At 41.3% G+C, this 24,559-nt stretch overlaps 1 protein-coding gene across 3 annotated transcripts in view; it reads left to right on the forward strand.

The window, feature by feature from the left end:
- Positions 1-5,241: 5,241 nt before the first annotated feature.
- Positions 5,242-24,559, forward strand: part of RANBP9 (RAN binding protein 9) — a 40,868-nt gene continuing 21,550 nt past the window's right edge. The window contains exons 1-2 of one of the 3 annotated variants that reach the window (XM_055800164.1): positions 5,242-6,175; positions 14,657-14,768. In XM_055800164.1, coding sequence (XP_055656139.1) covers positions 5,731-6,175; positions 14,657-14,768 — 557 coding nt within the window. In that variant the 5' untranslated portion in view covers positions 5,242-5,730. The remainder of the gene's footprint in view (positions 6,176-14,656; positions 14,769-24,559) is intronic. The other 2 variants (XM_055800163.1, XM_055800162.1) reach the window with 2 other exon arrangements.

Here is a 24,559-nt window from a genome sequence, read left to right on the forward strand (position 1 = left end):
GAACAGATTTGAAAGAGGCAAGCTGCAGATTGACAGGAGGACTGGAAGCAGCTACAATAACTAAAAATTATTAAACCCAGTGTTTTCACCTGACAGTTTCACATTCCTAATGTCCATTTTAAATCTACTTCTGACACTAAGATTAGCATGTGGAACGTTTGAATTTGTAGGTGTGAGAGATGCAGAAAGGAAAAAAATATTATATGTAAACATGTATTTTGCTGAAGAGCCAAGTGAGCCAAAGAAAAAAGCATGACGAAACTCCATCTGCGTGCAGTTCCTGGAGCCTTACTCATCTTACTTCCTGATTCTCCTTTTTGGCCTCCTTTCCCTTAGGGCCCTCCCACCTCTATAAACACTATAACAATAATTATCCCATCAGTGGAGACTTAAACATTCTTGACATCCTAACATCTAACAAGCACAGGACGTTTCACAAAGGCCTAGCCTGGCTTTCAAGAAGTGGGTCAGCTTGACACATCCCATGTGTTTCTGAAAGCCTGCAGTCTTTGAGCTTGCTCATCTATGGTAATGGGCACCCTACCAATGCACAGACTGGAAACAAAACACTGCCTAGGGTCTGCCAGAGAACTTTAAAATGTTTATTGAAAGCACGTAACTTTTAGATTTCCATCCTAAACATGATGTGGAGGATGTCCGATGGTGCCCAGCCACACAGCAGTTTCCATACTCTGCAGTTTTGTGACCCGCCTGCCCCTCGTTAGTTAAAAGGGTACTGGAACTCTTCCAGCTGCTCGAAGGAGTCAGGATGCTGATGCACCCAGCCAGGGCAAGGGGAAAAGCAGCACAGAGTTCTTCAGTCCGTTAGTCCAAGGAGGCTGGATGATTGGCTCTTTTCTTCTTTCTTCTCTTCCTGTCCTTCAACCTTACTTCACTTGGTTACATACCACAAAGGGATTTTTTCAGTCCAGGCTGATCTGGCCAAACAAACTCTTTTACTGTAGCAATTCTGGCCACTGTGATTTTGGTTTTTTTTTCAGTCAGCCTTCAATGTTTTTTCTTATATTTCAACATTTAGATCATGCCAACTTGCTTCCACCCTCGGCAGAAATTCATGATGACTCAGAAATGGATCTTGACCCGCTAGCTGAGAATCCCTTCTCTAATAGTGTTATGGTTTGATATCTGTTTTCACAAAAGGAATAAACCAATGTGTCTTATCATATTTTCTATCCTGCCCCCATATAAACTTGTCTTCTAAATAAAACACATTCTATTCAGCTTGGAGGGCATTTTATTTCTGTGCTCATTTTGACATTTTAGTTAGAATACGATGCTTGCACAGTAGTCCAGACAGTGGAGACTATAAAATCTTCTATTTATGATCTATCCTGATGAACAGATTTTCAGTTCTTTTAAAACCACCTTGTAATACTGGGCAAAAACCCGCACCCTATGCACCAGAAAATGACCAAAAATAATTGCCCTTCATTGTGGAAAGAGGATATGGTAAAGAGCTATGAATAACTTTGGAAGAAAAGCATGAAGTTAACTATGAATGAACTTTAAACTCATTAACAAAATGCAAAGAATTTCAAAGAAACAGGACTATAGAGATTAAATTTGGTGAGATTTTGTACAAAAAGTGGACCATACTTCTACAAACCTTGGGGTCCCCATAGACTACAGTGCCCACGTACATACCAGAAAGGTAAGAAAAGAATACAGCTCCCACTGTGTACACACGCTGGTGTTCAAGTATCAAAACTAAATAGAGGATTGTTTTATATATATATATATATGTAAACACCACAGCTGAAGCATTGGCAAGCAAGAGATTTCTAATCACTCTTGGTCTAAGATAGGCACAGGTATAGTTGACTTGTATAACAAAATTATTTCTATTAGCCCACTGCTCAGTTTTATAAAAGCAGAAGCAATGTGTTAAGTGTGAGCAGCAACATAGTAATACTGTAAATCGGAACTTGATCACCATTTGATTCAACCAAGTTAATAGCTGGTGATGGTCTATAATTCACACATGATTCATTTTGGCAAGCCTTTCATTTGTCAGTTCATCAAGCCCATCCTATATAAAAGCAATTAAGTTAGCAGTGAGAAAAACCCAAAGTCCAAATGGCAAAGGGCTTGACAAAAAAATCCTCCAGCTTGTTGGAAGATATCTGTCCTTAACACTGTTGGAATATCACAACTTACTACTCAGTAGTTTTCTTTTCTTATTAGGACCAGTAATTCAGCACAGTAAGTACAACAGTAAATAACACACTGCTGATTTCCAAGCAGCTTCTTGAAGCAGGGAAAATTAATTCCAAAACAGTTACAAAGAAATTATGCGCTGGAAAAACTTAATCAGGAGAAATACTAAACAAAGAATGGCAGCCACCATCACTACAAAGGGAAGGTATTAGATTTCAGACAGACAGTGCCTGGAAATTGTCAGGCTGGCAGCCGTAGCACATGCATTAAATTCACGTGTGACCAGGGGGCTTGGTCCTACCAAGGGAACAAAGGACATGCACAGAAATAGACTCCCAAGGAGAATCCTGCCTCTGTTTTTTGATGACAGCCAGAATGCTATTGGCATCACTAGCACAGATGGCCATAGCCCACTTACACACTCTTAATGAAAAGAGAGAGCAGCCAACACAGGATCCAGGAGTTAAACTAACCTCAGCAATGTTGAACCATGTAGAACGCTCCGTTGTGAGAAGAGGATGTGCTTGTGCAATCAGGAGAGCTTTATTCTTACCCATGCTGCCTGGAAGGTGTCAGGGGCTGCTCTCCCCTCTCCTCTAGCTCTGAGTTTCCCTGAGGAGAGCTGACAGGCATACCAACAGTGAGCTGATGCCCATGCAGCACATCTGCCGGGAGGGCCTGGGTCATGGAGTGACAGTCACTTTAAACCCCGTGTCTGACACGTTGACACCCTGTTGATATGTTCAACAAGAAGCCAAACACCCTCAGTTGCTGGAATGCTTGGATTGCGTTTTCTTTGGTTGAACTGGTCGCTAAAAGTAAACATAAATAAAACCTAAGCATATAGAAGAAAATCTCTGATATGGAATTAGGCCTAACAAGGCTTTTCTGCAAAGCGAAAGAACTTTTAGCTGATCCATCTACTGAAATTCTTTGAAAGTGTCAACAAAAGCCCCACCTGAAAACCAAAGAGATTTTGGTGGGCTAGTTAATGTTTTACAGTGTTTCAAAAGGCCTTTGATTAAATCCCTGAGCCAGAGACGACTCAAGCAGCTAAGTACTCACTGGGCAAAAAGTACTATCACAGCTCAGAAACTGGGGATGGAAAACAAAGAGCAGAATTCAACAGCGAGCTTCTGCGATGGCGGAAGGTTAATGACAGCCTGCTTCAGGGCTCTGTAGCAAGTCTCATATTGTTGCTGTATTTACCACTGATCTAGAAAGAGGGCTGTATTGTGAGAGTAAAATTTGCAGCTGTCATAATTATTTCAGTTAAGCAAGACAAGAGGGGACTGTGACGATGAGGAAGTCGTAACAAAATAGAATGGATTATGTAATGGTGAATATTAAGTTCAATATTGAAAATGCAAAATAATGCATGTTAGAGGGGAACACGAGTACTGCTTCTAAATCTGACAAGTTCCAATACATTTACATCAATTGAAAAGCAGAAACTGGGCATTTACGTAAATATCTATGTGCTATCTCTAATCCTCACAAAGTCAGAAAACAAATAAGCTAATAGAACACAGAAGGAATAAGTAACATATTGGTTAACACCAAGTATTATAATACCTCTACATAAAGGAATTTATTTTCTCCCCTGGCATAGTCTACAGTATATCCTACCTCAGAAAAAGTTATGTGGATGAGTCTGTCTGGGGCCATGTTTGGGGGGAAAGGCTTTTATAAAAAAACGTTTTGATAATTTGGATTATTTATCCTAGGAAGGTTGTAAATGATGGGATAAAAGCAATCAGAGTAGTGAATAACATCAAAAATTAAGCATGGAAACACCTGCTCTCCCATTTTACTGTAGAAGAAATAGGAACTTGATTGTGGCAATCTCAAAATGGATGACATGAAATATTTTTGCAGGAATGATGAGTGAGACATAGATTCAGGAAGCAGCTATGGCAGAAATTTTGTTGACATTCGAAAAAAGTTAAGACACCTCTACAGTTTTGAACATAAACACATCTGCCGAAGTTTATGTTCATATTAACTCTAAACTACTAAGCTTCATATTTTACAACAACCTCTAGGTATTAGGAAGCAAAATTAGATCTAATGTGAGATAGCCTACCAACGCCAGGGTAATTGACCCTTGGGCATGATTCAACATGTGTTTTGACATCCATCCTAGGTATTTCTACTCCTGTATAGTTTGCAGTTCCTTTTGACAGGGTATTTTTAGATAATTGCATTTTGTCCAGCCATAGATGCTACTAAACATCACAGATCAGTCTCGTGCGGCAGGATATTTTGGTGACTATAGGTGAGAAACGTTTAGCTTGTTAAAAGCTTTTGTGAGTGTCACACCTGCATTACCTCACCAGCCATTTCACAGAGGTGAAGCATTATGAACCTGCTCTATTTCCTGCTTCTGTACCTGTTCTCCAACACGCAGCTGGCCATGGTTTGCGAAGTGCCCAATGTTTCAGGTCCCAGACCTGTCCGTGAAATTCCCTTCCTCTCCTGATGTTTTCAAAGTCACTGCTTGCCTGTCTGTAGATGCATCTCTTTCATTGCCGCCATGCGAAAGCACCAGCACAGGCAGTTTATTTATGATTAATCAATGACATTAAGTGCAGGCAAAAATACTCCCCTAAAGCACAAACCAAAGGAGGAAAAAAGACCCCGAACACAGTTCTGCTCCCCCCGTCCTCGCCAGCGGAGACACTCCCAAGCTTTCCCCTCTCCCGCGGGCCACCCCGCCCGGCTCCCGGCGGCCCTTCCCCTCGCCATCGTGCCCTAGCGGGGGCGGGCCGCCGAGGCGAGCCGGGCCTGACAGGAGCCAGCCTCCCAGACAGCTCCGAGCGCCAGACCGGGCCGGTCGCCATCTATTTTCTGTCCCCGCCGTTCCCGCCCCTTCACCTCAGCGCAACCGCCTCGCGCCCCGGCGCGCGCCGCCCGCCCGCCCACCCAACGCGCCCGGCCTCGCACCCGCTGAGGGGTGGAGACCCCGCCCCTTTCTCCCCCCCCGCCAGCGCTGGAGGAGGAGGAGGAGGAGAAGGAAGAGGAGGAGGAAGGGCAGGCAGAGGAGGAGGAGGAGGAGGAGGAGGAAGGGCAGGCGGGGCCGGGCCGGGCCCCGGGCTCAGCTGACGGGGCGACGCACGGCGGCGCCTCGCGCCGGGGCTGGGCAGAGAGCGCGCGCGCGCGGGACCGGGAGCGTGTAGGGGAGGGGGGGAGCCCAGCTCTGCCGCGGCGCCTGGCGCGCGCTCTCCGGCCGCCTCGCTTCCGCCAGGCGCGCGGCGCCGCTGCTCTCCCCGCCTCACTCGCTCCCTCCGCCCCGCGGCTCCCTCAGCTCAGCCCGGCCCGGCTCCGCGGCTTCCCCCGCTCCCATCGGGCCGCTCTACGGGCCGCCACCGCTGTCGTCATCGCCCCCCCGGCACCCCGCCCCCCTCCGAGACAGCTCCGGTTGGGGGTGACCCGCCGGCGGACACCTCGCTCCGCAGCGCCCGGGCCTGCCCGTCGCTCCGCCCCGGGCCCGTCCGGTGACAGTCGCGACCGCGGGAGGTGGCGGCGGAGGAGGAGGAGGCCGGAGCCGGGATGTCCGGGCAACAACAGCCGCCGCCGCCGCAGCTCCCCTTGGCGGCCGCCGCTCCCCCGCCGGCGCCGGGGATCCCCTCCGCTGGGGCCGCCAACCCCGGCCCCGCACCGGCCGCCGCGCTCCTGCTCCACCCGCCGCCGCCGCCGCCGGCCACCGCTGCGCCGCCGCCACCCGCCGCCGGCGGCAGCGGGCCCGCAGCGACGGGGGGCGGCGGTACCGGCGCGGCGCTGGGCCTGTCGGTGGGGAGCGGCACCGGCGCCCCGGCGTCGTTCCCGCACGGCGACCCGGCCCTGAACGAGCAGGAGAAGGAGCTGAAGCGGCGGCTGAAGAGGCTCTACCCGGCCGTGGACGAGCAGGAGACGCCGTTGCCCCGTTCCTGGAGCCCGAAGGACAAATTCAGTTACATCGGCCTCTCCCAGAACAACCTGCGGGTGCACTACAAAGGTGAGGGCCGGCCCGGGCCGCCGCGACCCCCGGTGCCCCGGCGGGGTGCGGGGACCCTCCCCGGGCCGGGGGCAGCGGCCCGACCCCTCCGTCGGGCAGTGGGCACAGGAGTAACAATAACAGGAAATAACACACGCTCCTCTCCCGCTTTCTTCTCCTTCTCTGCTTTCTGATCCCCTAAATCGCCCGCAGCGTGGAGAGAAGGGGCTTGTTTTTCCTTATTTCAGCTTTATTTTCTGTCCTTTCCCCTCCCCCCGTTTCTGTCGCGGTGTGGGGAGCGGGGGGGCGGTGGGGGGCAAGGGGCCGCCCCCGCCTCCTTATGCTTCTGGAGTGGGCATTATGTAAACTCGGAGACTTCCCTCTGGATTCAGGTATCGCCACGAGATTTGGGTCTGAGGCAGGAGAATAAAGGAGAATCGACATGACGTGTCCTGTTTCTGGTAATGCGGGAGAAAAGAAGTGGCTTTTTTTTTTTTTTTTCCTTCTGTCTAGGAGAGCAAGGGTTAAATGGAGTTAAGAGCAGCAAGCGTTAAGCTATTAAACACGGAAATGACGGGAGGGGAAAGCTCAGAGAAAAACAGGGTTTATTTTTAAACTGTGAAAAATAGAATTAAAGTCATTGGTATTAAACTGTTGTACAGCCTATGGAGTGATTTGAGGGAAGGAATGACAACAAGACTTACATTAATAAAGGTGACTTTATAACTTTCTGCCTAAAGTTACCGATCTTAAATGGTAAAAATCAGACTGTGCTTTTGTATAAATCAGCAAGAGGCGAGAGAAGAAAAACTTGTGGTGATTGTTATGAAATGTCATAAAACCTGGAAACATAAGCGTACACTCTGACCTGAAAAAACACAGACACATCTGGTGTTCTAGGCCCAAGTCCTAAAGTAGAAATGTGGATTCAAAACCACTTCTGAGTTGGCTGTGAAGAACTGGATCTGACAAAAGTCTGTAGTCAAATGAATGTAATGGGAGAGGAAAAAAACAACCTTGCAATTACCCTTTCTCAGAATTTACAGTGGAGAAATTCAAGTGAAATCTCGATGAACATGTTACTGTTTAATCGGAGGAGGAAAACGGCAACACAAACACATGGCAGGATTTGGCTGCCATGAAAGGATTAAATGTACTCTGAGACTTTTTTTTTTCAGTAGAGAGGCTTTATTATTACATACAAAATACTCTGTCAAAAATGCTAAATTTAATGCACCATACAAAGATAATAAAGGAGGTTGATGACTACAGAGCAGGTTTCTGGGAGGCACTGAGTGATTTAAGGACATGTAATTTAATACTCAACTCTGAATTTCCTGACTTTTGTGCAGTGTTTTATGACCTTGTATTTTTAGAAGCATTTTGTATTTTCTGGTGTTTAGTGGCAGCGGGTTGGGATTTTTTTGGTTTTTTTATAAGATGATCATAGCTTTATGGCCATCAAGTTCTGCTGGTTTGTTTTGCTTTGACCAACTCTTTGCTCATGAACTGGAATTTAGAGGTGGAACTTCTCTGGTCTGTCAGTCTAACTGTAAAAGTACATTTTCAAACTTTCTTTGGGCTATCCCTGTTTTTCCTCACTTTTCTCCTTTGCCTTAGCATTAAAAAAAATCCATTACTTCAAAGAAACCACAAGAGGCTCAGCATGTTTCTGAAGCGCAGGTAGCATAGGAGATACTGTGGATACTCTGCTAGAAGTCATAAAGCACGCTTAGTAAGTTATAATAATAAAATACCTTTAGCTCTGAAATAATAGTAAGTGATTAAAGTTGAAGAATTCCTAGATTAGCCCAGAGGACTGGAAATGAGAGGTGCCCATATAACATGCCTACACTTTTCTTTCTTCTAACTGCAAGTGGGAGTGAATGGTTTCTTAAGTGGCCCATCTTCTCTTCCTGGTAATTTAATGAAGGTGGCTGCTAAGGCAGCCCCATGCCTATGTTACCAGCTGGCACCTGGAGTTGCTAACTGGACTAAGCAATGAACGGTGTCAGGGCATTCCTACCTTGAGAAGTGTGTGGGGGGAAACAGTCTAAAACATCTGCCTTTTCTCCTTCCTGGATCCTTCAGCCCTGAGAATACAATAAAAGGGAAGAAAATGAGGCGGCTCAATGAGGATACTAAGGGAAGATAGCAAGTAAGAATGTGCTTAGCACTGTGAAATGTTTCTGCAAATCAGTTGCAAATAAAGGTCTCAAAAGAAAGCATTCAAAATATCTTGTGGAATATTGGCATTTACAGGGGTTCTGAAGTTATCTCAGTAGTCACGGTAGATGTTTTTGTTGAAAGGAAATTTGAATCTCACATTGAGTGTGGATAAAGATCTGTTGTATTCTTGACCAAAATACTCAGGGAAGGGAGACAAGACAGGCCTGTCCAAAGAAGCCAGTAATGAAAAGCAAGTCTTACTGTTTCCTATTACTGTAGTATAGGTACCTTGTACACTTATGCTTTCTCTGCTGCCTCTGTAGATTTCTGGCTCTAGAGCTGTGTTTCTGGAGTAATTTCCTCCTTGTCTGTGACTGATAGGAGGTGGAAGGTTTAACATCAGAGCTTTCCTTCCACCCTGGAGGTGTTGTGGATTCATGTCTCTGCAAAAAATGTGTGGGGAAACAACTGGAGCAAAAGCTTTCAAAGTAATTTTTTCATATAACTAGCTTCATAATTTTAAGGTGCTGATGCATTGTGAGCAGTGCTATTTTTGTTTCATTGGTCTGTGAGAGACATGATGGTGTTCTCTCTGTAATTTTGAAGATTCCTTTCATTTTCTTGCATGCCAGTGGACAACTTGCATGGCAACACAAGCTGCAGTAGAGGTCTCTTTCTACCCATTGCAGCTGTGGTGCCTGGTGTACTGTGTTTCTGGACTTTTAAGCTTTTTGCAAGCATCCTAGAGAGTGCTTAAAAAAATCAAAACTGCCACAAAACCAGTCACTGAGTAAGTGGTAGAGGTTTAAAGAAAGGAGTACAGTCCAGCATCAGGATAACAGCTCTTTAAATATAGTTGGGGTCAACAGAACCCAAGGGTCAGAGCTCTTTTGTGTTATCTCTCAGAATCATAGCATTACTTACAAGAGGAAAGCAGACGTGGGAGGTGGTTGAAGGCAAGATGCATTGATTGCTGTGTTGTTAGCAGCAAGGCTAATTTCTTTCCCCAGTGACCTATTCTGTTGCACTTTTACACATTCTGACTCTTGATTAGGATTCTTTGTCAAAATCTGGATATGGAATACATATATGTTGGCACTAGTGACACTGTAATATATTAAAAGCCTATACCCGAGGGTATTTCTGTTTTTCAGATGGACAGACCTACATTTCTGTGTTGCTGTCAGTTAGCTGTGCAAGCTGATAGAAAGCGAACACTGTCCTAGTGACTGTTGTTCATGGTATACATATGTAAGGGAGACATGAAAAATGATATCAGAAAAAATCTGTCATTTCACTTAATTGTAATGTTAACAGCTCTGAGATGTAGGTAAGTGGTAAAGAAAGCATAAAGGTTCGCGCAAGTGTGTGTGACATGTAAAGCAGTTGCACAAAATATGTCGCTGTTAAGGTAGGACTTTAAAAATATTCCCATGTTTCTAAAATACTCAGAATTAACACATGGATCCTGTTGAAAAACAGGGATTTCATAAATGCCGTATGTAATATGAATGTTCCACTAGACAGACAAGTTCAGTTTCCATCAGATAATAATCTGTTATGTAGTATAAGGAAATAAAAATACCGACTCAATGCATGAAGGGAACTATATACAGAATTAGGTGAACAGACTAAATGGTCAGTGTTAAAATCATGGAAAGTTCTATAGAAATTTCACGTAAGTTAGTGTTGTGACAATTGCCCAAAGAAAGCTGAGGAAAGTTATGCAATTTTGAGTAAGCTGCCATTGCGTGAACTTTCTCTGATGTATTGCAGGCCAGGAAATCTTAGCCAGACACTTATTTACAATGCAGTTGCCTTTGAACTGTGTCTAGTGCCGAACTAAAAAAAACCCAAAACAACCAAAAGCCATCTGGTGCAAACTATGCATTCCGATTTCTATAACAAACAGAAGAGAATTCTATAGTAATAGTTCTGTGTTGTCATTCAGTGATAGAAGGATGGTGTCAGTTTTTTTGGCAGAAAATACTTGAAATACATTCAGTACAGTACAGTATGCCTGTTTTGGACACTTTGTAGCTCTGAGATGTCTTGTTGCTTCAAACTGGGGAAGAAGTTGAAGTAAAACTAGTAATTTTTGCACGCCTTCTTTTTTTTCTTGTCTCAGTGAAACTTTCCTAATGAATTCAACAGAAGATTAGGCCTTGATTATTTTATTTTTGGCACTGTGAGCAAGTCCTTGAACCACCTGTTGGAAATAACCGCAGTTCAGCTTATGTAAACTTCATTTAAGGATTTGAACTGTATAAACACTTTTACTTTTGTCTAGGTAGACACTTCCGTAGACTTCTTTTGGACTATGCCGTGCATATGCATTACACACATTTATGTTCGAAGATTATATTTTTGGAGGCTAAAATGGCCTCTCCAAAAACGGTTTTACCTGAATTGGCTTTTTTCAAGTAGGTGGAATTCAAATTTTGGTTCATTTCAGTTTATTTTTGCTAAGGGGCTGATCATACTACTTTTAGTAAAAGCAATCAGTGTGAATTACTGCTTAAAAAAAAAATAAAGCTTTACTCCTTAAGCATGGTCAGCTCATGGTTAAACACTTTCAATGAAAGCCAAGTCAAAACCAATTCTGCTAATTGAACTGACCTATGATCTGATTTACAGTGTGAAGTTGAAGACTTGTACACCTGTTTTCCCTTCTCTGCCCCAATATATCTGTTTGCAGAATTCTTTTTTTAATGCTGAAAATGATTGAATTTTTTGTGTTAAATAGTACATACTTTAAAAGTATTGGTTTAAATACTTTAACTATAGCTTGTTGCTATGAAAGAGGTCTGTTTTGGGGAATGTAGGGCAGTGTTTGTGTGATCTGCTTAGGGCGTTTAGAACCTTCGATGCAGAAGTTCAGAGCTGGGTGTCAAAAGTGCCTTTTTATTCACAAGCAAGGAAGTGGGGACTCAGGTTACCAAAGAATGTGGCAGCAGTATATAATGCTAAGGTAATAGGCCACTCAGGTTAGTGTCCCATCAGTGACAGTGGCCATAAGTGAGAGCCTACAGAAAAATCTAAAACCATGCTGGGCATACATGGTGCATCCCCTCTCAGTTTCCAGCCATTTTAAGCTAAAGGTAGTTTCTCAGTTAACTTCTGTTCTAGAGGCTTGCCCAGCATCCACTTTAGCATCGGTAAAAGCCTTTGATAAGAAATTTGCAGTTCAGCTACCTGTTCTGTAAAGACCTTCTTTATTGTTTTAATGCTGTCGGATAACTAGTGTTTCTTGACTCCTCAGGTAATCAGCTGTAGCTTGGTAGTACTGAAAGTCTCAACTAGCATGTTGAGACAGTGTACAGGTATTTGGAATATTTGAAAGTGGTTAACTGCTTGGTGCTGTTGAATTTGCTGTTAGAAATAATAACTGTATCTTAACTACGAATGAAAGCAGCATACTCCAGTAGTAAAATGGGATTCACAGGAGATTATATTAAAAGGACAGCAGTTCTAAATTTAGGGTGTCTTCTGTTTTAATGGGCTGAAAGTAGTTTTGGGCACTGACTTCCCGAAGCGTGTTGCTTCACCACATGAAGTGTTTGGCAATACTGGTAAGGTATCCTGTTACTTCTGCCCCTGTGTCGACCTCTTATTTGCAGTGTGACAGCTGTGTGTGGCTGTGTTGTGAACCGGAGCAGGGAACTGATCTGCTGCTTTAAAAAATCTGGTAGGTTTCTTAAACCCAGTCAGCTAATCAATCTGGCTTGTGGTATGTCCTTGCAAATAGCTGCCTGGATTGGGGAGAGGGTGGGAGAAGGGGACTGGTTTCAGAAAGAGATGCTAAGAATACCTTGTATTGGTATTATTTCCAAACACTTTAGATTGTGATTTCACAAAACAAAGTCTGCTGGGTAATAGATGTACATTTTCAATAATATTTGGCTAGTTCCTACTACTTTAGTCTTCTCTGTGGAAGACTTGCCCAAATAAGGCGCCTGACTCAGACTGAAACTACACAGATTGTCAAGTGCATAGAGTAACCAAGGGAACTTCTTCGCAGTCTATTTTAAAGTGAAAACCTAAGGACATTTAAAAACAGTGTCTTTCCTTCCCCTCCTCCCCCAACAAATGCATCATTTAATCAGAACTATCTGCATTTAAGAGATCTCTCAAGAGTTTAATGTTCTGCCCATGAAGTTTTGGGTGCCTTTTAGCTGAAGGATTTCTGCACGCTTAGGAATGATAATCTGATTTATAGTAGCTTAATGGTGAGCTACCAGCACTTGAAAACCAAGAAAACCTATGGAAGCTCTAAGGTTATGTACTTGGTTATTCGCTTTGTTGACACAGCCCCAAAATAAATAGCAATCGAGGGCTCAGTTGTACAGATGTGAGGTGTTAGCTCTTTTAGGGTTCATATCACAAGCCTTTTTCAGAGACAAAGCTGATTGTGCCCTCTGGGGCTGCAGGGGCCGGCTGTTTGCTAACTTGAGCAGGTTGAAAAGGAATACTGTACCTCAGACATAATTTAAAAGTGGTGAACAATAAAACATGTGTGCTGGCTGGTGTATGGAGGAGTAAATTACTGGTTTTTCCTCATGTGAGACTTTTGAAAACAACATGCAGAAGGTAGGTAATAATATTGTAAAACCTATGAGGTGATAAAAGGATCTTTGTATAAAATGTGTTTAGTAATGACATAATGAAGTGAGCAATGCGTCTGCACCCAGGAAAGTAAGATGATGGGCTAGTTGCCTGAAGTTAGTAACACACTGAGGTGAACTAGTTGCATCAGAAAAACTTTGTAGGTTAAACCTCTTCTCAGTGAGTGAAGAATTCGTGCTGTGCTAGCAAGGTTTGAATGCAAGTGTGACTGCGATGAAATGGAGAGCTCTTCTTGGCTGAGTAGTTGCCATTTGGTAAGAGATGGTTGGTGCTAGCTTTACAGGCAGGTAAGCGTTCACTGTTCTGTCACCGTTTACACTAGAGGGCTCTGTGGTTAGAGGTTCAAGTAGTGTAGGTCAGCTTTCCGTGATCCTGCTGGCTGGCAGCGCTGTCATTTAACTGCATTCTTCCTTGCTGTGTGACCCCGACCTGCTGCACACGAGATGTGATTAATCTCTGCCTGAGCAATAATTCCAGTGCTAATGCTGCTGGAAGGAGTGAGGGCTTTTTGGTTGCATTTTTTGTTTGGCTGGTTTTTTGGCATATGCAGATCAATTGCTATGCAGGTGCAGTAGGCCTCCCTGTCTGGACTGGAGGTGACAGCTGGAGTGCTGCAGCCCAAGTGATTCGCACAGCACACTCAAAACAGTCATCTCTTTTATTCATGCCTCGGATCCACACAGAAGGTGGGCATTGGATCTGTGTGAATTATTCTTATGACAATGACAATCTGTTCCTGGTTGCCATCTTGTTGAAATACCGCTTGCCAGGATCCAATATACTTTCCACCTTGCTCTCTTTTTTTTATTTTTTATTTTATTTTTTAAACTCTGTCCTGTGACCCCATGTGTAACTCACACAACAGTTGAGGGATTTTTGGTGTGCCTGGGAGAGGCTGAGCTTGCTTGAACAGGCTGTTGCCAAAACAAGTCATCTGGCCAAAAGCCTGCTTCCAGGTTGCCTTTGGAACAAAGGGCTGTGCAGAGGGTGACACATGCAGGAGAGTTAGTCATAGTGGAATGGAAGTGGCTCTTGGGTTTAGGTTGAATGTCCCTAGACAGCTTAACAGAGCTGGCATTGGGCATTCTGATGGCAGAGCTGATACATAGTGAGCCTTACAAGAAAAAGGAGTAGGAGCTGCATTAGCTCAGTTACAGGCTGTACCACTAATGCTGTCCTGAAATAACATTCAGCACGTGGAAATGAATTATGAGTTGTATTTTCTATATAATGACGGATGTTTACTCTGAAGGACATTAGAATTGAAGTATCGTAAATAACTTGACAATTCAGAGTGCTAAGCAGTAGAAAAAACTCTGTTATATCATGTTTCAGTCTATACAAATGAATAAGCCTTGTGCATTTGAGAAATCATACAGTTCTTTCAAACCCAGGTGGACTTTTATCAATTTTGTTACTGTGATGAAACTTTTTTCTAGTTTCCCTTCAAATAATTGTAGAACCTTTTAGAACAGTATATCCAGAACTTCTCATAGCATGCTCAGTGGCAATGCAGGTGCCTACAATGAAAACTTAGTGTTGGGGGAAATATTCTTGCATAAAAATGAGACTGATTAGAACATTGTATATTGTTTGCTCATTACATAAGCCTTCTGTTTTGAATAGTTGGTATGTATACTTTTGAGTCATCTTCTGCAATTATCTAAAATACATTTTTGTTGTGTTTTGAATGCAATTGTTTTTCAGGTCATGGAAAAACTCCAAAAGATGCTGCTTCTGTTCGAGCTACACATCCTATACCTGCAGCCTGTGGCATATACTATTTCGAAGTTAAAATTGTCAGTAAGGGAAGAGATGGGTAAGCATTGAGTGCATTATTAATTAATTAATTAATTATTACTTGAAATACTATCTCACATTATCTTTCAGTCAACAGATCTTTTTGGTATCAAACTTATTTCCATCTTTTTCCACGTTTTGTAGAGCTGAATCCTTATTCACGAGAAGTTGCACTCTGATATTTGCTTGTTTTAAAGGAGTTGATTGTGGTATTTATTGCCCACAAATCAGTCTACACAGTAAATACTGTAACAGCATCTTCTCATTTTCTCTTGACAGAGAAATTAGGGTTTGGATGATAATACTTTGACCCTGTTCTTACATCTAAAGGTGATGGTTTTTGACTGTATGGCTTTACAGACTTTCATGGGTTTTTTAGGAAGTTTTTAGGGTATGCAGCAGTCCAACTTACCTCCTCAGTGCAGTCTTTTCCTGGAGGTCAGATCGATTTTAAAATGGAAAGTTGTTCTTAAGGCTATTTGTTGAACAGTAATAGGAATGAGGGGGAATGTTCTGAATAGGTGCCTGGGAATCCGTCACCCTATGGAAAGAACAAGAGTTGATGAGTGAGTGCAGCTGCTGCTTCCCAGAATCCATCTGAGTTATGAATCTGTTGAAGCGCAGGTGATACCATGCTTTTAAGTCTACTGAGGCAGATAGAATCTCACCTGGGAATGTCCTGAAGTGCTAATGAAATCTGTGCTAGACCACTTTAATTCCTCTTCATCTATCACTGCTTTTGGCAGAGGCTGTGTTTTAAACCTGAGATATTATGTTGCCTATGTAGGACTACATAAGCCATATTTCTTTCAAATATGCTGTAGTATATACTGCGGTTCTACTTTAGGGTTCTAGTCAGGATTGAATGTCCTTGTCCTAGGTACTGTACAGGCACGTTGCAGATACTTATGTCCTGTAGTGAACATAAATCTCGAGAGAAAAGAGCTATGTTGTAGGTCTTTGGATGAAGTTCAGTACCTTTGTTTTTCCTTTGTCTGTCTTGCTGCTGTTTGTTTCTTTCATTCTCCCAGTGTTCTGTAAGCCCTCTGTAAGTCAGAAGTATTACAAACTTTTTGTTTTGCTTATAGTATTACAGAGAAACTTTGAAAGAATAGCTTCTCAGTACTGCTGCTGCCTTGTAGGGGCATTTATGAGTTTATCGGCTCTGTTTCCAAAAATTATCTCTGGGAGATTCCTTTGCTATGAAAAGCTTACGTCTGTAGTTGCTTCTGGCACACTATGAAGACCTCATTATTTTAAAATCAAGACAATAGAAATTAGTGTTTCAAGTAATGTTTTACTATTGATTTTAGGAACATGTTTTGTGGTTTTTTTTAATTCCTGAAACATTTTTTAAAAATTGTCCTGCTGCTGTCAGGGAAAGATTCTTACTGTGGTTTGCTAGATGCACATGTCTCTTCCTGAAATGTATTTTTGTCTGCTTAGTTTGGAAGCTAGTTTTTTTTGAAGTGATGGATTTCAAAAAGTGTCCATGGGTGTCATTTTACATAGCTCCTCTAACGTTTTACCTTAGACCTCTTTGTGTTGCTTTTTAGTAATTTCTAATTCAGTAGGCCACTCAGGGCAATCCTACAAAAGTAGAAAACACCTTTGAGTAACGTGTTTCAAGGTTTTGTCATTTAAATGGTTATTTGTGAGGTGTATGTAACTAAGACTTGTGAAGTTGTTTGCTGAGATTGCTTTAAAAAAATGGAGGGGTACTTTTTTCACTTAATGATAATACATACTTCCTTGTCCTTGTTTCAGCCTTGCGACCTTTTCTTAGTGTCACTTTATAAAACATTAGCTGCATAATGAGCTGAAGTGTTGACTTTTTTCATTGCATAAGATAGTATGGATGCTGGGGAATACTGTGCACAGAGCCAAAGCCAAATCTGGCCTAGCTGCTAAAGAGCAGGGGATGACTTGTGGAGCCTTGCTGGATATAATGTGTCTATCTCTAGATCCTGTTTTCAGGTCCGAGAGGTCTTTGACTAGATACTGTGTGAATCTCTTGCAGTTCATGTTACACTGTGTTCTAACTAAGAAAATGTTTCTGTAGTAAGTAAACTGGGGAGTTTAATGCAGACATAGACAAGTAGGTCTATAGAAACCAGTTTGTGTCTGATAGGGTTTATTAGTTCTTTCTCACTGCCTGTTGCATTTCACCTGGCTTGCTCCAAGTATATTTTTACCATTTTTTTTTTTTTCTTCTTAGCATCTGGCAATAGGAACAGAGTTCAGGAAAACGGTAGAGGACCAGCATGTAACTAATAGTGTCAATTAGTTAAAATTGCTTACTGTTGCAAAAGCATCTATTCTCAAGGCATGAGCCTAGCTGCAGAAGCACTACAGCTGTATTTTACAGTACTGTTTAAAATAAATCTTGGACTACCCGAGGCAACTCAGATAACTGTCTGCAAGCTGAAGTACAGCTTTCAACTTTCATAAATGTCAATGGATAATTTAATGGTGTTTGGAGTTCCCTTTGATAGTAGCCTTTACTACTTACATATTTTTTTATTTCTGGTAAACTCAGCTTAAAGTATTTAGTCCATGTACTGTGTTACATGGGCAAGTATAACAGCATTCTTGCTTGTGTGGTCTATGTAGCATGACTTGCCTCAAATCATCAAAACTCTTCACTAAAGACCTAGTTTAGGAGATTTAACTTTTTTGTGCTGCTGTAGCACTTGATGGCACTGCTCCTGGAATATGATCTTGGTGTATCTCAAAGTTGCTGGGCAGTCACAAAGATTATTCTCCCCCTCTGAAGGAGCACAGCTTTTTTATAGTATAGGGCATGGATATGGCATAGCTTGCAGTATGGCTTGTTGTAGCCATCTGTGTGCAAGAACAGCATTGGTTTTGTCACACTAATGACCTAGGTCATTACGTTTTTACATATTTGGGGAGTAACAGTTGAGTAGGAATCTGAAGGTGCATAATATACATTAGTTTTGCAGATGTTCATGATGATCAACTTCTAGGCATTATGGACACATTGGAGAAAGCACAAAACCAGGCTTACTGTGAAGTAAGGAATGGGTGTGGAGGTTGGTGTTGCAGAGCAGATAAACAGTGAAGTTGGTATTTGATACCTCATTGAGGGGTGATAGGGCTGTGCAGCAGCTGGTGGTAACAGATGAGAAAAAGGGAAGTGTGAATTAAAGTTAATAAAAGTAATAAGGTTGAAGTATCATTCAGACAAAAACTGCCTTAGTATTTGTACAGTGCTTGGCAATGAAGAGTCCCAAGATCTTTTGTGCACTGCTAAAGTACAGATATTTGAAATAATTATCTTAAATATTTAAAAATTCTTGTTAAAAGTGCTAACCGGCTGTCATATTGCTCTGTAAATAATTCTGTTGTTTTTTATTTCTTCAGTTTCCCTTAATATCATGTCTCCTTTTGCAATCTGAGGGCCTCTATGTATTTACATTCTGCTTTTATAGTATTTTTGTTTTGCTTTTTTTGGCTTTATGTGGAACATTGTGGACAGTGATGTGAGTGATTTGAGATCACGGTAGATGAGTAATGGGTGTAAGTGTGGGGAACAGTACCAAGGTGATGGTTAGAAAGCCTGGTAGGAAGGAGAGTGTTAACTGGAGTAAATGATATCTGCATCTCTATTGAAATCTCCAGTTAATTTAAAAATAAATAAATACATATATGTGTCAGTTAATGCAAAGTATTGCAGAAGTACTGTCAAAAATTCTGATGTAGTTGGGGAAGCTAAACATAGTTTTAGCTTTAAATTAAACCTTTGTAAGCTCTTAATGCAGCCCTCACTTTTAATTGATCTATCGAAGAACCAGAAGTAGTGTACGTGGGTTTTGTTCTGTAATTTCTTAATACAGATTCAAGGGAGTGAGTTAGGCATGGCATTGCCTTGTGCATACAACTCTATTTTTAGTTTCATCCAAATCTCTAGAATAGGAGCTAAATTAAAGCAAACTACAGTGGTGGTCTAGGAATGGGAATGAACAAGGGTGTGCTACATCCTATGGACCTGTTACTGTGATTTGGAGATATAAGCCTTAGTCTCTAAATTTGTTACAATACTATACTGTACCCTGCCTTCCCAAAAATGACCACCATGGTGGCCATTCTCTTAGCTAGGTAAGTGTACTAAATGAGACTTTTTCCTAGTCTCTCTCAAATCTTTATTTCAGTCTTCTCATGCTGCTTTTTGCTCAGTTCAGTTGTGCTGGTCTACATAGCTAGGTCCTCTGGCTTTGTGTGAAGTGGTAATGCATCTGCCTTATAGCCCCACAGTTAATATTTCAGGTACCATTCAACGTTTCCCTCTTTCAGACAACTAAAGACACTTACATGATGTTGTCACAGTGTGTGTAAACTACAAGTCTGATAGCTTTGTGCTCTGTAATATCTCTTGGTTGAGGCTGTGAGCTTTGCTGTAGCCTTAGGTTGTATGTACTCTTTGGCATTTCATACTGGGCATAAGCATACTCCTGGTTCCACTTTCCTGGGGGCTAGAAGCAAACTACCTTCCATTATTTCGTGTTATAAACAGCTTATGTGTATATGATTTACTGAGTGATCACCCATTTCTACATCAATTTCAGTCTTAGGCTTGTTGATTCTTGTAATGGATCTCTTCATTTCCAGTCAGGGCACTGGTTTTTGAATGTTTGTGATTCTTACTCTGAACTGTAGTTTGAAGACTTTGTGGTGATTTGGCCATGAGAAGAACCAGTCTCTGAACGCTCAATGAGTTCACATCCTTTGTCCCAGTTTGTGACTGCTTATGTCAGCTTCACGGTAAACCTGACTACCTCGTTCTCCAAAAGTTGACCTCAGGAGTGAGTGAGTTTTCAGCCTGGATTGTTCCCCAGTACAGCTGGTTTTGTATCGCTTCATGGGTAGCTATGGCAGCAAAAGAACTTAGGGCAGAAATGAGTATCTGGCCTCAGGAGGGTGGGAATGCTACTTTTGGTCATGGTACCAGTTTATGCCCACTTAATTTTGATTTAAATAAAGCTTTTTGTTTTCTTTTTAAATCTGTCACCAGGAGAGACTTCTTGTCTGTTTCCTTCCTGGGGAAAATGCCTTTATCCTTGGTGTCTTGAATTTCTGTCCATTCTTTATCTTATTCATTGATTTGTAAATACAATTACTAGCAATGGGCAAATGGTAGTAATGCCATTTACTTCTAGATAGCCTTTAGTGTGTTCAGAACAGCTAAGGAAGATGTATGCTTAAAATGCAAAATCCTCTAAGTGGATGTGCCCTGCTATTTTTTTTAAAAGAAGAATGAAAGCAAGAATTGGAAGTGGTAAGCTATCTACAAGAAAATATGAAAACTAAGTTTAGAAAGGCTTTAGTCTGCTAGGAGATAATACTTAGTTTACACTTCTGAGCACGGTTGTTTAGTCTGTGGTGCGGTTGTACTGATGCAGATCTTCATGGGCATGCTTTATATTCCATGTGTAAGTTCTGCTAAATGTATGGCACTAAAATGTTACTACGGCAGCTCACGTAAGTAATCAGTATGCTTCTTGGTAGAGCAGTGTTAATAAGGCTCTAGACACCTGTTAGGTTATGGCTGGTTTTAACACTGGCTATACAATTGGTCATCTGTTGTTTTGGCAGTATCTTGTATTAGGTGTTGTGTAAGTGATGAAATGGGTGAAGAAATAAAAAAGGAAAAACTATCCAAAACAAAAATATCATGAGAATTAAGTTTGCATTTTTATGACACCCATGCCTATGGTTAAGCCTGAGCTCTTTTACTGCATTTGAATGATGCTTGTGGAATAAAAATGCTGTGTTGTCTTCTAAAGTATGTATGTGTAACTCTTTAAAAAGAAACCTACTTTTTTTATTGCAAATTCTGTTGCAGTAAGTTGGCTTTTCCTTTAGCATCCAGTATACCCATTTTCTTCTTCACAACAAAAATGCGAACCAATAAACAAAATGTAGAACATTGTCAGTGGCTGTTTTGTCTTTGCACACTGCTATTCTAATACAAAAACTTTATGCAGTCTCTTAAGACCTATTTTTACAGTTTTGATATGTCCTCAGCAGTTGTTACAATAACAGGCATCTGTTACCACAACATGCAAACTTCACTCAGTTTCTGTTTACATACAAGTATGTCTTGGGGCTTTATTAGCAGAATACTTGTGTGCAGAGTAGAATCTGGTTAAGTGAAGTAGCTTTCTTGCATTGGTGTCTTCATTGGAATAGCAGCAGCTGCAAGAAGAGATTGGATCGTGAATCAGCAAGTGTATTTTTCCTTGAACTGTAGCAGTGCTTCATTTTTTTTACCGGAGTGTGGGAGACCAGGCATTTGACAGAAACTAACAGCAACTAAATGAGAATTACTTGAGGTTTGTGTTTAACTGGTCAGAAGTATGTGGAACTGGAACAAGAGAGTTTTATTTCTCTGTTGATGTTTTCTAGAAATCAAGATTTCTGATGTTAAAAGAAAATCAAGAGAATGTATTTAATTTCTTGGTCCTTGCCTCTTGCAGAATTTTTTCAGTTGCTTCCTTCTTATGAGGTTCATTGACATACAGCTTATAGATGATAATCTTACTGTAGCCTGGACTTAAGTTATCTTATTGTCTATGCAACTGTTCTGACAGTATGATCCAAAAAAAGGCTTTAGTGCTTAGGCAGAAGTGTCACAAGATTAAATTGTGCAACCTCAGAAAGCGAGAGGGATGTCAGTAAATGGGAATCTTTATAGAAACGTTACAGGAATCACAAGGAAAATGTTACAGAAATAACAGTTTCAAGCACTATGCAAGATGAGTGCCTGACTTTGTTTTGTTTTTCCTCTCTATGTAGAACTGGATTAATCTGAAACCTGGGTTTATCGTGTTCAAAGTACTGTTTCCTTGGAAACATTCCATAAAATTAAACTTGTTTTCAATTTGAAATGAAAGACTCAAACTGTCTATGGCATATTTTGAAACACTTAAATAGAGAAAAATTTAACAGCTCATTTCTTATTGTGATTGTGCAGACAATAAGGATCTTGGATTAGCATATTCCTACAAAATTTTAATGCAGAGTAATTATAGCAAAGATGAAATTTAGATACCTTTTTATTGTGCTATATTTCTGACCTTACAGTAGAGCATCAGTGAAGACAGTGCAGAAAACTGTAGGAGAACATTATTCAGACTTTTTATGTCCTTCCAGGTCAGTTGTGAAGGCCATTTTAGAAAATCAATTAGTCTTAAAATTCTTACAGTGTTGCAGTTTTTCCTACTTTTCTAAGCTACAAACTTGATAGTAAAACAAACCACCTGTTGTGTACGCCTTTTTTCAGTGTTAATTCTACTTTTCTTAATAGTCAATTTGAAACATTAGGATGTTTTCAGTTGCCTTATTTATGGGTGTAAATATCTGTTAGTGCTTGGACTTAGGCTCCTTACAGACATTATGGTAACTTAGGTTTTAACACCATGTGGTTGAAGTTATTTTCTTTAAGTGTATAGCATGTAGGTGATAAGATACCAGGTTATTTACTTGCATCATTACCAAAAGAGCTTGGATTTTGAAGCATGATGTAGCAGGTCCCCAGGTTAAACTGTCTTTAATAGAACATGTAGGCACAGTGAAAATCAGAAGGAATTTGGCACTCTGCAGATAGCAGGTTGCTAATGAAATCTCTGTCGTAGGGAGGCTATTATGTTGGTTGGGTTGAGGTTTTTTTGTTACTTAAAGGCTAATTTTTTTACTTGTCTTTACAATTACATAATGGAATATTTGTTGGTTTTTATTTTTAACTAGAGAAGTGGTTATTTAGTACTTAAATTTATCTTTAGCCACTAGTAAGCATTCAGAGGTACCTGTGATTTAGTATAGTTTTTGAGATTCTATATTCCTCTTTATGGAATGGGTGGCATAGGATGTAATTAACCTGAGTTCTGGTTATTTTCAGCTTCCATATTGAAAGATCTTCCACATACCTTCAATGCAGTGGCTAAGAGATCTAAAGGAACAGTTACACAATTCTGATTTTTATTTGAATCTTTTATAGGAACTTCAGGGTTTTTTTCTTTTTCCTTATGTTTTAGCAGTCTCCGGTTCTGTACCATGTCTTACTGCTATTTTTTCCTTCTATTTAGTTCTGGTTTTTTTATTTCTCACATTTAGTCTATTCAGGCAGCCAAGTAGAAACTTCGGGCTCCAGCAAAAAATGTGTATTTAGCTCTTTGACTGGAAAGATACTTGAGGAGAAAATAGTTATTCTGAGCTTGCTGCTGTTTATACATTTCACTGCAGAGAAGCCTAGGCTTCTCAGTCTGTTAATGGAAAAATATAGGTACCATTGTGCCTGTATTTTAGACATGGACTTGACTTTAGTTTTGTGTCAAAAAGTTGAATCTTCAGCAAATTTTAAACTCTGTACTTTTGTAGTATTCCTAAAAAATCTGACATAGCTTGCAGTTGTGAACTGTAAACTAAAAGATAAGCCAAACATTAAAATGGTAACCTATGTCTTTAACGAACTGGGATAAGAATGAATTCAATTTGAAATTAAAATCAAGGGTATGTAAGATGCTGTTGCTTTCTTTGTCTGTAATACTAATTTGGCTGCACTTTAAATCAGTTTTCAACCATAGTTTCTTATTTCAGTCTCTCATGGGTTAATTTCATGTATTCCATGAGCGAGTTTACATGTTTGTAATCTTTGGAGCTCCTGTAAGACTTGAGCACTTTAGTGAGGTGATGAGTAGTAACCGGTGGGACCAAAATACCCACAGAGAGGGGATTTTTAGTGAAAAGGGTCCCAGGCCACTTCCTTCTGTCTGGTAAGTGATCCTCCCCCCACAGCAGCTGGGGATGTTTATGGGTGGGGGGCTGAGGTGGAGGCACTGTTCCTAGCTACCCATGGAAGTGGTGAGGGGGGTGGCTTCAGAACCACACCGTTATTCACCCTCTCCGGTCTCTTAAACCGTGCTGTGTCACAGCCGTTTTTGGAAGGGGCTACGTGTAGGCGTGAGCGTGCTGCTTGCTGGCATTGACAGCTGTGTTTCCCTAGGCCCCTGTTACAGCATGGCATAGTCTGAGTGGGCCTGGTCCTCCCGTCTGTGGCTATCTCCTAGACCAAACCCATTTGTGTGGCAGGACAGCAGGAAATGCATCACGAACGGACTGAGGGCAGCCTGGACCTGCGTTGCACCCGGGTGCTAGCATGGGTGATTGCTGTGCCTCCCTGCTTTTTTATTGTGGGCTAAGAGGGGAAAACTGAAATACATAGCTCTGCCACTGTTCTCCTGATTCTGAGACACGTGATATGTGAACCTTAAGGAAGCAGGCAGGAGGGCAGTTTATGTCATTCCTCCCATTGAAGCAAGGCTTTTTGCAGACAATGACTCTGAACCTGAATATGGGCAAAGCTTCTTTAAAAAACAAACAAAAAAGTCTTTTGAAGCCTATGAAGCTTATAGGTGCCAGGAAAAGAAAAAAGTTACATGTAGTGGTCTGGTGTAAATACAACTCCTGTCTATGAATTTTAGAGCATCTAAAGCCTGTCTCTCATGGTACTGTTTCCCCCCTCATTTTATAGTGTACTGTATAGAGCTGAAGATGAGATGAGTTATCCATCAACTATAACAAATAATAAATTAGCTTAATTGTTGAGCCTTTAATTTTACTCACTTCCTAACCATAAATTGTAGACATTTTTTCCTTTTGAAAGATACCTATAGTGAATACCTATTTTTGTCTAATTTTACTTGAGTTTCTAGTAGTACTAAGTCTCCTTGATGAAATGGTGTTAACATTCCAAGTAGTTGTAAGTGAATCCCAGGGAAAAAATATATA

The sequence above is a fragment of the Falco peregrinus genome, chromosome 3, assembly GCF_023634155.1.
Source record: "Falco peregrinus isolate bFalPer1 chromosome 3, bFalPer1.pri, whole genome shotgun sequence".
NCBI lineage: Eukaryota > Metazoa > Chordata > Aves > Falconiformes > Falconidae > Falco > Falco peregrinus.